The sequence below is a fragment of the Equus quagga genome, chromosome 11 (genome assembly GCF_021613505.1).
Source record: "Equus quagga isolate Etosha38 chromosome 11, UCLA_HA_Equagga_1.0, whole genome shotgun sequence".
Taxonomy (NCBI): domain Eukaryota; kingdom Metazoa; phylum Chordata; class Mammalia; order Perissodactyla; family Equidae; genus Equus; species Equus quagga.
In genome coordinates, this window is record NC_060277.1 from 110,001,610 (window position 1) to 110,017,224 (window position 15,615).

Sequence of the window (15,615 nt, forward strand, 5' to 3'; positions counted from 1 at the left end):
AGTTAAGCCTGGAAATGTCCACCTGAGTTGATTTATAAGGTGCTTTCAACGCCAGGCAGAGAGATTTGGACTTCCTCTCTTTGCAAAAATGCAGAAGATTTTTGTGGGCAGGAAAGTAACACGAGTCTACCAGTGTTTTAGGCAATAGCTATAACATTTCAAACATACAAGATTAGGTACTGAAATGGCACCTTCCTGTCCAGCTGATAAGAAAGAGAGATTTTAATTATGTAACTAAATTCATTAATAGGGAGAAGGGGCTTTCACTTCCCAGGGCTAGCCATGACCCTCTTCCAATTTTATAAACAGATTAAAAAACAAAAAACCAAGTCTCCAGACCGAGATCTCTGGGAAAACAGAAGTAAATACTGACACAGTCTGGCTTTGTTTTCCCAAGAGAGGTCTCCCAGGCGATTTCTCTAATTATCTAGGAAAAAAATTTAACTTGTTTTTCCCTTTAGAGTTCAGCCGAGCTGGGGGGAAACCCCGCACTATTATCTTAGACTCTCCAGCTTTGGTTTGGGCACAGTATTAGTTCCTAAGAGACTCTCGAAGGTCTCTGAGCAAGGGTCTCTAGGCACTTGTTCCCAGCAACAAGGAGGAAGCTTAGAAGAAGTAAGAGACACGAGCGTGCGCTCTGCAAGGGCTTATTTTAAAAAGAAAGAAAAACGGCGGGGGTGGGGGGGTTGGAGGGGTAGCTCTGTTCATCTTTTTCGGATAATTCTGTAGGAAAACTCAGCAAGGTGGAAGCCGTTCCCTGGCCTCTGGTCAGGACCCCTAGACTAGAAACCGCCTGAGGAGTACGCCCAAGGATGGAGAGCGGTTGCGAGGTCTCCTGCCGGTCGCTTGGCACTTAATTCCGCCAGGCTCCTGGAGGGGAGGCTGCAGCTACAGTCTTGCGCGCCGCGCAGCCAATAAGAAGGCAGAAATGCCCAGCCGATTGGGACTTCAACCAATCAGCACCCAGAACTTTAGCTCGCCAGCCGGCGTCTCGGTGTCCGAGAAGGGAGGCAAGCCCCTTTAGAGTTGCCAGTAACGGACATGGCTGCAGCCCTTGGAGGAGGGGACGTGAAGTGAGGAGGGGCAGGGAGGGGAGAGGACGTGGGAGAGGAAGACAGGCCCCCGGGCCCCGGTAAGTACGAGAAGGCTCGTGGCCCGAAGCAAGGGGAGCTAGAGGGTGTGGGGCTCGGCCTTCCGCGTCCTCTGGATTCTTGGTCGAGGCGAGGGGAGTCTGGGGTCTGCACCCAGGGATTGGCCTTGGGGGATCCCTTCGAGGGGGAGTCAAGGAACTGACTCCTGCCTCCAGCTCTTGGCCTTTTCCTTCTCCCGGGTGCTCACACTTGCCCTTGGCCCCTTGGGGGTCCCGCGCCAGAAATCGAAGCCTCCCGCCAACAAAGAATCCCTGCCCCAGGTTTGTCGTGGCTGGGCCCTGGCCCAGGGGGCTTCCAACGCTGATGTCCAGTGTATTTATAGACCTCTGCGAGTCCCCCACCCCGGCCCCAGTTCAGACCGTTGTCTCCCCTGCGCGCGCTCTCAGCTGCTGGCCGGCCCTCGTGCTGACCGCGTACCCCGGGCCAAGGTGGAGGGAGCCGAGGGGCTTCTCAACCCTGAGCAGCGACCCTGCGGTTTGGAGTGTGCCGTGCTTTTTGTTGTCCTTCCGTCTTTCCAGAATCGTTTAAAGATTCCTGAGCAGCAACCACAGGAATACAATACTTGCCATCCTATAAACTGATTTCTGTGCTGTGCCCTCATTCCTCTGCCGCACACTCCCCTCACGTCCAGTCTCACAGTCCTCGCATGCCACGGTGTGAGCCCCTGGCCGGCGCCCCGTGCCCGGTGCCCGGTGCGAGGCAGACCCTGCTCTTCTTTCACTGGTGTGTAACCACAGGCTGCACTTTGGCGTGTTCGTAGATTTGGTCACGTGCTGCTACATCCCACCCTCTCTTCCGAGTTTTCTTGGGGCTCTAGGGGAAAAAAGGAGGGAGCTCTGTACTTGATCTTTTCCTTCTAGTGTGTGAATTTGTGCATTGAAGGAGGTGGTAGTTTTCTCATCCTTTATTCAAGACACTCAGCTTTAGTGACATAGTGGAGTTATTCCCAGGGTACTCTTAGAAAGCTGCAAGTGGGGAGGAGGAGAGTTTTTACGTTTTTATTTTACACAAGAGGAGACTGTTGGGAGGGGCAACGGGGCAGGGCCAGGGTCACCTAGAGCCAGGACTGGAGCTCTGAAGGCCAGGCTCTAAAGTTCTTTATCCCCTGGAGCCAGTTGTTTCCTAGGTGTGATCAGAGGAGATCAAGTTCCCTAACTTCTCTAAGCCCCCTGCAGGGTGGTTGTATACAATAAATGAGATGGTGTATATAGGACCCCTATACATAGGTGTAGATAGCATGGGGTCTAGCACTTACCAGGTTCTTAATCCATTCTTGCATTCCTTCATTTTAAGTAACCAGTGGGTAGTTCACTGGCTAATTTCTTGCGTTAGTATTTATTGTGGTCTCTCTGTGTGTTTTGGGGCATAAATGATTACAATGATTCTCTGTTGAGGGCAGGAAGGGATGGAGTCAGGTCAAGGTAGCCTCTTCCTCTGTTTTTTGGGAACCAGTGTAGTGTTATTAGAGATGTTATTAGTGGAAATGTGTTGTGTATGAGAACAGTGTGGAGGCAGAAAAAGGTTGAGAACCACTGAGGAAAGAAGAAATACCACGGTGGTATGTCTTTATGATAATCTTGGCAAAAGAAAGGCCAATCTTAGTATTCCAAGGTAGTTTTAATTTTTTAAAAAACAATGGTATAGGTTCATTTTCTAAAGAGTCAAAAGTGATCCATGGTATAAAAAAGTTTGAAAATCACTGTAAAGATGAGAACACATCAGAACCCAGACTGTCATAACCCTGGAACAGGGGACAGCGTGTTCAAATAGAATCCACAAATACTCTGCAAGTCTTGTTTTAGCGGCCATGTTAGCTTTCACTTCCTTGCTCACTGGTTCTTTTTGTCAGAACTTCAAATAGGGATACTGGTGGATACTATGGAGTAGTGCATTGACCAGGGAGGTGAAGTACAAACCATCCATCAGTGGCCAAATAATTGAGAGTTAACTGCCCTTGAATCCCCCACCCCCCACCCTGCCCCTTGTTTGTGGTGACCGGACATCAGAAGATTAGACCTGGAGAGCCAGGGTTGGGCGGTTAGATGGAAGAAAACAGAAAGCGCTTCTATTTCTATTTTGAGAAGTTGCTAGGGAGTGCCAACTCCAAGTGTTGAGAATCAGCCTTTTGGAAAGCTCACCTCCTGCAGAGTTAATGGGAAATGAAGGTCGCAATCCTTCCGTTCCTCCCCATTGCTCTTTCCTTAATGTCGGGCTTGGGAAACAATTTCTGTGGAGAGGGAGGAGTGCTAATGTAACTATTACCTACACCCAAGGCTTTCTTGACCCTCACCTGGTGAGTCAAGTATGAGCTCTTACGCTAGCAGTCCGAGCTGGGAAGACAGAGCCCCTAAATCCATTCCTGGGCTTCAGTGAGAAGGTTTGAGCTCATGGTTGGCACTTCACTGGTATACGTGTGTCAGTATTTTTTTATCTTGTTACTGTGTCGATGTTGTCTTCTCGAGAGTGTCTTTCTTTACCTAAAAGATAGGCTCCTTTAAAACTATTGTTTGAATGCTGGTTTCCGAGCAGGCCTGGATTTGTTTACAGGAGCACAGGTGAAATAAAGGGTAGGCCACGACTGCAGCAGGAATGTTTTTCTTCCGAAGGGACCGGCCAGCCAGAATGTGTGGTTTGGTGATCAGGGGTTTGTGTAATAATAAGCTTTGCCTGTGGCTGCTGAGACAGTAGTAAACAGTATGGGTCACATGACGTGGCAGGTAGAGTAAGGGCCAGATTTAGACCCGGCATGAGGCCTACATCTCACACTGATTGCTTTGGGTTTTACTGGCTCCAAAGGCCAAAAGTGACGGGGGCCCGGGGGGTGGAGCTGGATGCCCAAGGGAAGGAGACCCTTTAAGAGCAGCCATTGGAAAACCAGAAATCTTAGTGTAATTAAATGAACCCAGTTTTCTTAATTTCAGGATCTTCCTGAAAAAGAGATTCGTGATACCTTCCTTAGTAGGGAAGTAAACAGAAAAATAATGGGAAACACTTGGAAAAGATATATACTGATGAGAGACTCAAAGATGTGTTGAAAAGAGCATAAACATTCCTAAAGTTGACATGGAATCCAAGGGGGGAATATTGTATAGTAACAGAAGGCAGAGTCTATGGTAAAATGAGAATCAGAAGTTGCTGACTTTTTTTATTGTGGTAAAGTATACATAACATAAAATTTACCATTTTAACCAGCTCTGTGGCATTAAGGCCATTCATATCGTTATGCAACCATCGCCACCATCCACCTCCAAAACGTTTTCATCTTCACAAACTGGAACTCTGTCCCCATTAAACAATAACCCCCTATTCCTCCCCTGCCCCCAGTCCCTGGCATCCACCTATGAATTTGACTATTCTAGGAACCTCAAATAAGAGGTATTATACAATATTTGTTCTTTTGTGAGTGGCTTATTTCACTTAAGTTCTTCAAAGGTCTTCAAAGTTCATCCATGTTGTAGCGTATGTCAGAATTTTCTCCCTTTTTAAGTCTAAATAATATTCCAGTGTATGTATAGACCACATCTTGTTTGTCCATTCATCTGTTGATGGACACTTGGATCGCTTCCACCTTTTGGCTATTGTGAATAATGCTGCTATGAGCATGGATGTACAAAAGTCTATTTGAGTCCCTATTTCCGCTTCTTTAGGGTATATACCCAGAAGTGAGAGGTTGCTGATTTTTTAAAGATACATTTGATGGTACATTCACATGGTTTGAAAATTAAAAGGCACAAAGTATATACAGTGAAAATTCTCCCGCCCATTCCTGTCCCCAGCCCCTCAGTTCCAATTTATTTCTTCCTTTGTGGGTTGTGCTTTTGGTATTGAATCTAATAAATCTAACACAAAGTCACAAAGATTTTTTCCTATTTTCTAGAAGTTTTATAGTTTTTCTTTTACATTTAGGTCTATGATCCATTTTTAGTTAATTTTTGTATATGGTGCAAGCTATATTTCCAAGTTTTTTTTTTTTTTTTTGCGTCTGAATATTCAGTTGTTCCAGCACAATTTATTGAAAAGACTATCTTTTATTCACTGAATGACCTTTGCACCTTTTTTTGAAAATCAATTCACCATCTATGTCTGGATCTATTTCTAGAACTTCTGTTACCAGGCCAATACTACACTGCCTTGATTACTGAAGCTTGATAAACCTTGAAGTCAGGTGGTGAAAGTCTTCCAACTTTCTCTTGGGGTAGTCTAATTTGGGTATCTCTTATGAGTGGAGCTGAGCATCTTTTCATATGTAGGAGCTACTGGATTTGTTGATTTCATAGTCTCTCGGGGTTAGAAGAGACCACACCAAGTCTCTTGCTTATTTGCTACCTGATGTATTTATCATCTCCATAATTTCCCAGCTTCTTCCTGGATGCCTCTAATGATGGGGAGCTCATTGCCTCTCAGGGGCAGACTGTTCCATTTTTTTAATACAGTTCTAATTATGTAAGAGATATTGCTCATATGAAGTCCCAGTCTACCTCCCTAGAGCTTCTTCCCCCAATCTAGTCCCTGTTTTTGGAGCCTTCCAGAGTAAGCCTGGCCCTTCTTTCACCTGGCAGCCATCATGCCTTTCTAGCCCTACTCTCACCCCATGTGTTTTTGGTGTACTGGCTAAGCATCTTCACTTCTTTCCATCGTTTCTCAGGTCATAATTTCTCCAACCTGGTTGCTGCTGTCTGGGAGCCTTCCAGATTTGTTACTGTCCTTCTTAAAGTGTGTGATTCACAAATGAACAAAATATTCCAGATATGCTCTGATATGTATAGGAATCAGACCTTACCTCTCTCTTTTTGGAGACTGTCTGTTAATGTAGCTGAAATGTGAATGAACTTTGAGCGGCCATGTCACGTCTATTGAAATCACATTTAATTGGGTCATTTATAGTAGTTTTATACAGTCGCTTTTGAACCTATGCACAGGACTTACTATTGAATATATTTCAGTTAAATTGAATCTGTTAGATTTGGCCCATCATTTCAGCCTGTTGAGATCTTCTTGGATCTTGACTTTGATCTCCTTTCCAGGTCTATACTATCCAAGAATTTGATTAGCATACCATCTGTTTCCTCACTCAAGTCATTGATAAAAGTATTGACTAGGATGCCACCAAAGATAGAACCCTGAGGCTTGATATTAAAAACTTCCCTCCAGCTGGACATCAGTCTGTCACTTAGTACCCTTTGGGCCCAGCTATTCAACTGAATACAGGTCCAGCAAATTGTATTTTTGGTGTGTTGGGCATGGCTAGAGTGCAAGCACAGCTAATGAAGTTTGCATTAGAATGGATAAGAAGGACAGCCAACTCCTTACCTCGCCCTCAACCTGAACCTTGGGCATCCACTTAGCTCATTTTAGTGCTGATTTTGAGCTTGGCAGCAGGAAGCATCCATCCCTTTGTTTTCATGGCTACTATGCTACCTTTGTCTAGATACTTGTTATGGCAAACCAAGATTGTTATTTTCTTCTAACTCTTCTGCCTTGTAATTTCTTTCCCTTCCCACTATGATCCATTCTCTACCCTCTTAAAATACTGGGCCCGCTTAGAAAACTTCAGTGACCCCTCAGGATCTCTCTGTTTTGGGCTTCAAGGGGCCCTGCATTTTGACCCCTGATTCCCTGTGCTATGTGGCCCTTCATTTCCTCGCCCTTACTTCCTAAGGCCTTTGGTTCTAACCAAACAGGTCAGATCCACCATCTTTCACAAAGGCTCCTGCATTTCTTCCTTGGTACCTTTGTTGGGACTTCTAGTTCTTGCTTGGGTTGCTGTCTGTTGTCTCACTCCTAGGCACCTGTTTGCAATTCTCATTTAGTATTTCAATGTCAACTTGAATTTTAGTTATCTTTTTTCATAATAGCCAAAAACTGCCTATGTTATAAATCCCTCTAGGGAAAGGACTGTATCTTATACTTTGAAAATAGGACCATTCCTAACGCTTATTAAATATATGCAGTTATTTCACACAGTAGGCACTTGATAAATGTTCATTTCCTTCACTGTCTCTTCTCTTTTATACCCAATCTTGCATGTGCCAGGCAGTGTAGAGCTTGGTTGAGCTGATTTAGTTGGATCTCAGATCCCACCTTACTTTTTAAAATCAGCTTGATTGAGGCAGTATTTACACACAATAAAATGCTCCTTTTAAGTATATAGTTCAAAGAATTTTGACAAATGTGTATACCGCTGTAACTACCACCCACAATCAGGATATTGAACAAGAGATCCCAGCGCCCTTTGCAGTCATCCCCTCCCCCTGCCCCAGGCAACCTCTGATCTGCTTGCTGTCACTATGGATTCGTTTTGCCTGTTCTGAATTTTCTATAAAAAATTGAATCATATGCTGCATGCTCTTTTGTGCCTGGCTCTTTCATTCAGCACATGTATTTGAGATTCAGCCATGTCGTTGTGCGTGTCAGTACTTCAGTCTGTTTTGTGTAGATATACCACAGTTTATTCATCCGATCACCTGTGAATGGGTATTGGATTGTTTCTAGTTTTTGGCTATTTTCAATAAAGCTGCTTTGAACAATTCTTTTTGAGGACATATGTTTTCATTACTGGGTCATATAGGAAGTGTATGCTTAACTTTATCAGAAACTGCCAAAATGTTTTTCAAAGTGGTTGTACCATGTTACATTCCCACCAGCAATTTATGAGTTCATACCCTCACCAACACTAGTTATTGTCAATCGTTTTCATTTTAGTGATTCTAATGGGTGCATATTAATATTAATACTGATAAATGTATTGATATAAATATTATTTAATTTAATTATTTAAATATTAAATAATTAAAGTCTTCCAACCCATGGACATGGTATATCTCTCCATTTATTTAGCTCTTCTTTAATTTCTCTCAGCAGTGACAGATCTTACATATGTTTTTGTTAAAGTCATCCCTAAGTATTTCATAGGTTTTTTTTGTGCTATTATAAGTGATATTTAAAATTTTTTATTTTTCTATATTTCATTATAGCATATAGAAATTTAATTTATATTTGTATTTTGACCTTGTATCCTGCAACCTTGCACATTTATTTGTTCTAATATCTTATTTGTAGATTACCTAGGATTTTCTACATATATGATCTGGTCTTCTGCCAATAGAGACAGTTTTACTTATCTCTTTACAACCCTTATGCCTTTTGGTTTTTTTCTTCTCCTTACTTTTAAGTCCTCATTCCTGACCTAGGGGGTACTTTGTTTGTATTTCTTGTTTGCTGATGATAGTAATGGCAGCTATTTATTAAGACCTACTATGTGCCAAGTACTGGACTAGACCCTCCACATGTAATATTTTACATAATTCCTGTTGCACCACTCTGTGGTAGGTATTGTCATTTCCATTCTATGAATAAGAACCGAGAGGCGGAGAGACAAGTGATTTCCCAAGGTCATTTGGTACTTGATACATGTTGGAGCCAGGATTTGAACCCAGGGGTATTTGGCTTTGAAGCCTGTGCTTTTTTTCACAGTGGGGCAGGAGGAGAACTGGCCCTTTAAGGATACAGCTGCTGGTTTCAGATCAGACAGTTAAGGACAGCTCTCTCCCAGAATCCCATGTATGGAGTGATGGGAAAACAGACTCTTAGAAAAATGTCCTGCTCCTGGCTGCCCTCAATGAACTGCTGTGGTTCCAGCTGGCCACAGGGTTATTTCACTCTCATAGTGTTGGCAGAAAGAATTAAGCACAATCCCCATCTGGTTCCTGGTGCCTTTCCCTGTGTGGTGACTACCTCATCCAGCCCCTGCTGGGATGGGGTGTCATGGGGACCTCAAGCTGTACTCGTAAACAGGGCCTGGGGAGCCTGAGTCAGAGTGGCCTTGGGGAGAAGTGGATTTGGTCTCTCAGGATCCCATTTCAGTGGGCTGCCAAAGACCAAATGTCACTGCGGTGCAAGGCTGCTTCAGTGTCACTGTCTGTCTCTAACCCTTTGGAACTAGCTCAGCTTTGAAAGTCCTGGCTGGAAAGGCAGGGGTAGGGAGATACTTGGCGAGACAGGCCTGGGACGTCGGCACTGGTGCCGCCTTGTGAGGAATTGGAGGGGATTTTGGAGTGGAGCTGGTGAATGCAGAGGCTGGGCCTCCTGGCTGGGGTCCTCTAGACACAGCTTTTTTTGTTGTTGCTAGACAGCTTTTTCATGGATAAGTTCTTCTGGGCTTCTTAGCGATGCTTTGCTGCAGGCCCCACAAAGAACTGCCCTAGTCAGCAGGTTAGTACTTTCTCCACGAGTAGTCACCTGGCACCAAACCAGATTACTCAGTGGCACTCTTTACCCAGACATGTCCTGGTCTGAAACCATTAAAGCATGTTGGCTACCAAGATGGATGAGTGAGGGTCAGGGGTTGTGTGGGGAGAGGGGTGGTGGGTGGGGAGGTAACACAATCTTCATTTTCCAGATTGTTGTCAGATTGGCTCACCCATCCTTGTGGACATCTGCCCAGGTGCCTGTGGAGCACTGCCCTGTTGGCAAACCGCACGAGAGGCCCGGCTGTCTGTGGCCATGTATGTGTTGGCATGTGCGGTGTGTTTCCCAGCAAATGGAAATAGACGGATTCCATGCTCCTAGTGGCAGCAGTGGGTGAGCCTGTCTCTACTTTCTGTCATCTCCCCACCACTCTCCTGAACATTCTAGTTGTGTCTAGATTCCAGTTTACCTTAATGCTAACCTTCCCTTTTTAAAAAGCTGATAAGCCAGGGCTTTTCCTGCCTGCTGGAAATCAGTGAGTTAAAGAGTACACGTGGAACAAAACATGTGCCTCCAAACGTTAGGGTTAAAAGAGGAAAGCTTGCAGCCCTCCAGCGTCCCCTCCGTAGCCTGCTCCCTCCTGGCCTCAGAGAGGGGAATTTGTCCGAAGCTCACTGCCGCTAGAACAGGGCCAGCCAGGGTTCATGGTCAGTGGAGCCAGTTCTGTTCCATGCACCACTCTGTTGTTCAGATGGTACTGCTGTATTTCCTGATAGTCGCCTGTTCCAGCAACCTGGACTTACGGGATCTCTTTCCTCTTTTTTCCCCAGATGCTGTGACTGTGACAGAGCCCCTGGGGTTTGTACATGTTGGGGAGGAGCCTTCCTTTTGGGGGTGACCACGTTCATCTGGGCATGCCTGCAGTACTCTGGGCCCATGGACCTGAAGGAGAAGCATGCGGTAGGCCTCTTTCTGTTCCCTTATGGGTGCTGTCTCTGTGTCTCTGTTGGACTCTCTCTACTTGTGTTTGCCTGGGGGGGTCCTCCTTTGAGGGCTTTAAACCACAAGTGAGAGAGGGGTGCAGCTCTGAGGCTTGGGGTAGCTGTCTGTGATCCCCTCTGGGAGGGTGCTGTTGCTTGGCTGGACAGCACACACTTGGGGAGCTGTGAATACAGGACAAAGTGGACCTGTTAACACAACTGCGTGGGAGCAGGTTTCTGATTTGTGTTGGCTCCGAGCCAGCCTCCCGCTTCTTGCCCGGGGCTGTGTAATTTGGTTGGTTTGCTCTTTGCTAGGGCTCTGCCCCAACCTGCTGAGCCTTGTTGAGTACTGTCGGGCACCCTCTCTGTGGTTAGGGAAGAGCTCCCCAGTTAGACTCCAAACACAGCTGTGGCATCAGCTGGAGTGAGCAGCCAGGCGTCCTTAGATCGGCCTCCTCCTCCTGGCCTGACTCAGGTACTCCAGCGTCCAGGTACGCCGTCTTTGCATGCAGGTAGATTTGTCATCAGAGTCTCCCTCTCCCCTGATGAAGACTGTCTCTTGCCTGGACTTCTGCCGCACCTTCCTGACAGGTCCCTCTGTCTCTGATCTCCTTCCTTCACTTAGCTGTCAGAGAAAGCTATCCAAAATGCAGAGCTGACTGTTTTGTCGCCCTTGCTTAAAAGTTGTCAATGGCTCCATGCCACCTGCTGAAACCTTTAGGGTGGTGTACACAGCCCTCCATAACCCCGCTCCTGCCCGTCAGCCCAGCGTCCCTAGCCTCCCCTGCCTTGGCCTTTACCACTAGTAACTCTGAATGCTTCAGAGTTGGGGCACACATTCCACGTTTAGGCTCTTACCCTAAAATGCTCCCCACCCCTTTTCCTGGCAAACTCCTACTATTCTTTCTTCAAGACCCAGTTTAGGCATCACCTTCTCCAGATAAGTCCTCCTTCCCCACCTCCAGAGGTCACTCCTGTCAGCGTTTATAGTATCTCCACTATTGTCCTTGCTATACTGTATTGAAATAATCTGTCTGTCCCTCTTTATCTCAGTGTCCCTGGCTCCTAGCAGAGAGCCTGGCAGGTAGCAAAGGCTTAGTAAATACTTATTGACTTGAACTTATGGATAGTGATCTTTCTGCCAAAGAAATCTTGGGAAGTCGGGAGGGGGAGCTGTGGGTGCGCACACTGGACCTCTGATGATGCCTGGCTGATTGCTGACTTGTTCAGCTCCAGGCTTCTCATGCCTCTGGACCAGCTGTGGAACAGGCTTGTGGGCCTGGACTTGAAGCAGGTATGTTCAGCATCCTGTTCACAGACATGTCTGGCTGCTCTGCTGGTGTCCATGCTACCAGTGATCGGCATGGAGGGAAAGCTACCCCTGCCTCTCTCCTAGCCTGGGTGCAAGGCTGCTGCACACGGTTGCAAGGGCTGTGCCCTGCTCAATTCCAGGGAGTATCCCACTAGAGGCTATGTTGTTGTACGATGTAGTGGCCTGCCTGGGTGAGGCTGAATGTCCCCCACACAGAGGACAGTATTGTCCTATGGTTCCATCCTGCTGCTGAAACACCAGTTGCCAGTGAATTGGAGAAACAAAGTTCTGTGATCCAGGGGGCTGGCTTCTCAGGCCTGAGGAAGACTTGAGCGCCCAGACTGGATAAGCTCTCAGGGTCCGTTTTCCCGGAGGATTCTTCTCTATCCTCTTCTTTCTCTTGCTGGATAGACAAGTCCTGAACTAGAAAGCGTCGTCACCATCATCATCAGCCATATTTGTGGAATGGCTCCTTTGAGTTGGTAGCAGTCTAGGTACTGAACAGGTGGCCCCTGGCTTGGAGACGCTCACAGCCTACTTGAGGAATTGATAGTTCAAGCAGCTAAGCCATAGAGCCTGATGGGGATTCTACCTGAGACACCATGCCAGTCATACAAATGGGCTTCTAAAGGTAATCCCTGTGGCTTCTGACAGTGGAAGGCTTGCTGGAGGAGTAGCAGTGGGAGGTATGGCATGGTGGTGGTTGATGGTAAGATGGCCTGTTGTCCCCTGGCTATAGCCCAGGGTTGGTTGCTTGTTGATTTTCTTCCCCCCGGCCCTGTCACTTTATGACACGCCGTTCCTCACTGTCCCCTTTGGAGCCTCCTCTTCTGTCTCTAGTCTTCCAGCCCGTGGTGGCATACTGTGTCAGTGATGGCCTGGGTTTCTGCTTCTTAGATGCAGAGCTTGCCTTCACTTGCTGAAGTGGGCAGTGTAGGAAGGGGGCAGGACGGGAGAGGGCCACGTTGGGGGCCCTGCAGGACAGCCGGGTCAGACCCTGTGAGCTGATCTTTTTAGGGCCTGTTGCACAGGATGGGGAGTGTTTGCGTTGTGGTTCCCACAGAGCACTGTCTTGGTAGAAAGCTAAAGGGAAGTGTGACCTGGGAGCAGGGGACAGGGGGACAGGAGTCTTTCCTTGGCAGTTTGCTAAGACAGCTGCCATCCTCAGAGTAGCTGGCTTGGAAGCTGACCCCTCCTCCCCCCTGGCCTTAGCCTCATGAGGACTTCCTGCCCTTAATCTCTGGACTACCCTGCCCCTCCTTTGCCCATTCAGCTGTGGGTTTAGCAAGGGCCCCCAGGGAGCTGTGCTAGAGAAGCGGGAGGGCAGAGGCCAGCTCGAACTCGCTGAGGCTCTCTCTTCCCTCCCTTGCAACTCACATGGTGTTGTCTAGGAAACAGGGCCCTGGAGAAAAGTGCTCAGGCTCTAGCCTGCGCTCTGGGCTTATTGGACCTGTTAGGTTGCTTCCTCTCCCTCGGGGTTTTGTAGCCCCATCCTAAGGGTGGCCTGGAATTAGGCAGAGAAGTTTCCTGTCCACTCCCAGGGACTTTTGACCTTCTTTCTCCAGGGGTCTGTGCTGAGAGCTTCCTGTATATCAAACTTGGGGTCCTAGAGTGATGTGTAGGTTCTGCCTGATGGCCAAGAGGTGCTGAGGTAGGAGCCCCAGGTCACTGGCCTCTTCTTTCTGCCTGAGAGATGAGGCCCAGGTGTCCACATGCCTTCTCTGGTCCCAGTGGCACTTTGTCAGGTGTCTCTAAATGCGGCTGGACGTTCGTCAGCTGCTGCCCAATCTCTGCACTCTCATAGATTAGTGGCTATTGGAGCCCTGCTGACCCCCGTAACCTAGTGGAAAGGTGTTAGGTGCTAGGCATTGGAATCCTCAGAGGTCCTCCCTTTTGGCTGGCTCTTCCCTCTTCTACTAGCTTCTTCTGCTCGCTCCCTGGCCCCCTGCTCTGCCTCCTAGAAGTCACTGCTCCAGTCTTCTCAAGTGCCAGTTTTTCCCCCTCTACACAGAATGTGCTGCTTTTAGTAACGCACAAGGCCCCTCTCCCCTCCTTCCTGTGGCTCTAATGTGGAAAGAGCTGTTATGGGCGTGGCTCCATGCTAGGAGTCTCTGAGTGATTTGGGGGAGCTCTCATGGATAACAAGCTCACCACAGTGGGGTTCCTACCCTTGCCTAGTGACTTGGGGCCAAGGAAAGGTAGTCTGGGAAGAGAGCCCAGGTACTCCTTGATGCCGGCAGTTACCCTCAGGGCTCTGGGCCAATAGCAGCCATTTCCTGCATAGCTTCTCCCCCTGCCCGCGCTGTGCATGCATCCACACCCCCCTGGCTGCGCGTTGCCCCTCTGCTCACCCCTCAGTGACCTTGTCTGATGCATGGACCAAGCTCCTGGACATCTGGCAGAGCATCGTACAAACTTTCTCCTCTCAACCCCCTCTCTCCTCCTCCTTCCCTCTTGCCTCTCCCTCCCTCCCACGGCTGTGACTGCCTCCTCCTCCCTCCCTAAATCTGCAGCGTGACTGGAAATAGGCTGAATTAATCAGCAGATTGAAGCTCCACTCTGCTGTACCGGATTCTCTGCAGCGCCCGGCTCCTCACTCACACGCTCTCCAGCTCTCCCTTCCTTTTTTCTCTTCTCTCACTCTTTCTCCCTCTCTTTCTCTTTCTGTTCCTTTCTCTTTCTCTTTGAGGGTGGTGTTGGAAGTTGTGTGGCTGATCCCTTGTGTGGCTCAGGCTCCACCCCATGCTCTTTAAGCAGGCAGAGCTATGGATGCCCCATCAGGGCAAATGCAACAAAGTGAGTATGCCGGCTTGGCTTTTACGTTTCTGTTACAAATGCCTTGTTCCCTGCTTTGTCGGGTTAGCGGTTGCTACAAGTCTTGAAGATGGATGCCCAAACCAGGGGCAGCTCCGATTACAAGGTAGCTTAGCATGGTGGAAAGAGGCTGGGAACAGGAGCCAGAAAGCCAATGTGTCTGAGGAGCTGCCACCCAGGCTCCCAAGTCACCCAGAGCAGAACTGGAGCTGAGTTTCCCAGTGGGGCATCTGGGCAAGGTATGCTGGCATCTGGGTCTCATGTACAGGTGACGGGAAGCTCTGGGCCTGGATGCCAGCCCTCCTCAGGGCCAGTAAGGGGGCTTTTTTTGCTGGACCACATGGGTCATTGAGACAGGGGCAACCAGGGCTGGAGTGATTTCTTCCTGGGTCTTATGCTGCAGGGGGAAGAAGATGGGTGAAAATGCCAAGGTCAGCTTGAGGCCGGAACAGGAGGAAGCCTGAGGCTTTGATTTGCCTGGCTGCAGACAGAGTCGATTTGTGTCTGGCCAAACTCAGAACAGATTTATCGTGACTGCTAAAGAAGACCCTGGTGTATAGTGGCCAGATCTCTGCTTCAGGGATTCAGGCATTATGTGGAGTCCAACTTTGGCTCCCCTCCCCTCCTGCACTAGCCAGGAAGGCTGTGACGGTGGGGACCTGGCAAAGGAGCCAGGCCCCAGCCAGTTCTAATTAATGGTTACCTGCTGTTGTCAAGGCTGAGGGTCAAGGTCTAAATTTATAACCTGTCTACCTGTGCCTTGGGGATCTTGATTCTGCTTGCTCCCGAAATAGGTGGAGTAGGAAGGAAAAGAGTTGCTGTGCTGAGAGGACCTCAGAGGAGTCCTGAAGGGACAGGGGTTGGGGGCTGAGGGGCTTCTGGCTCTGGGCCACCTGAGAAACCTGACTGAGGTGGCACAGGAGAGCTCAGGTGTGTTGGCTCTCGAAAGGCTTATTAGACTGACCCGGATGCTCAGCTTCAGGCCCTGCAGAGCTGGTCCTGTCCAGTAGCAGGTTCCTTGTGGTTCTGATTTAACAGAGTTCTGTCACCACCTTGCTGCTCCCCTAGGTCCCCATATCCTGCCAGTGTCCCCCTTGGATGATGGAATGGGGAGAAGCAGCCCAGCTCAGGATTTGCATTTGCTGCCAGCCTTCCAGAGCCTCGAGTCACT

General features: G+C 48.2%; 1 protein-coding gene across 11 annotated transcripts in view; it reads left to right on the forward strand.

Annotated features, from left to right (window-relative positions):
• Positions 1-1,024: 1,024 nt before the first annotated feature.
• TMEM94 (transmembrane protein 94) overlaps positions 1,025-15,615 on the forward strand; it is a 33,380-nt gene continuing 18,789 nt past the window's right edge. For 6 of the 11 annotated variants that reach the window (XM_046674848.1, XM_046674843.1, XM_046674846.1 and 3 more), the window contains exons 1-3: positions 1,043-1,132; positions 9,550-9,731; positions 10,169-10,298. In XM_046674848.1, the coding sequence (XP_046530804.1) occupies positions 9,658-9,731; positions 10,169-10,298 (204 nt within the window). In that variant the 5' untranslated portion in view covers positions 1,043-1,132; positions 9,550-9,657. Of the gene's footprint in view, positions 1,133-9,549; positions 9,732-10,168; positions 10,299-14,174; positions 14,427-15,615 lie in introns of those variants that run through there. The other 5 variants (XM_046674842.1, XM_046674852.1, XM_046674851.1 and 2 more) reach the window with 5 other exon arrangements.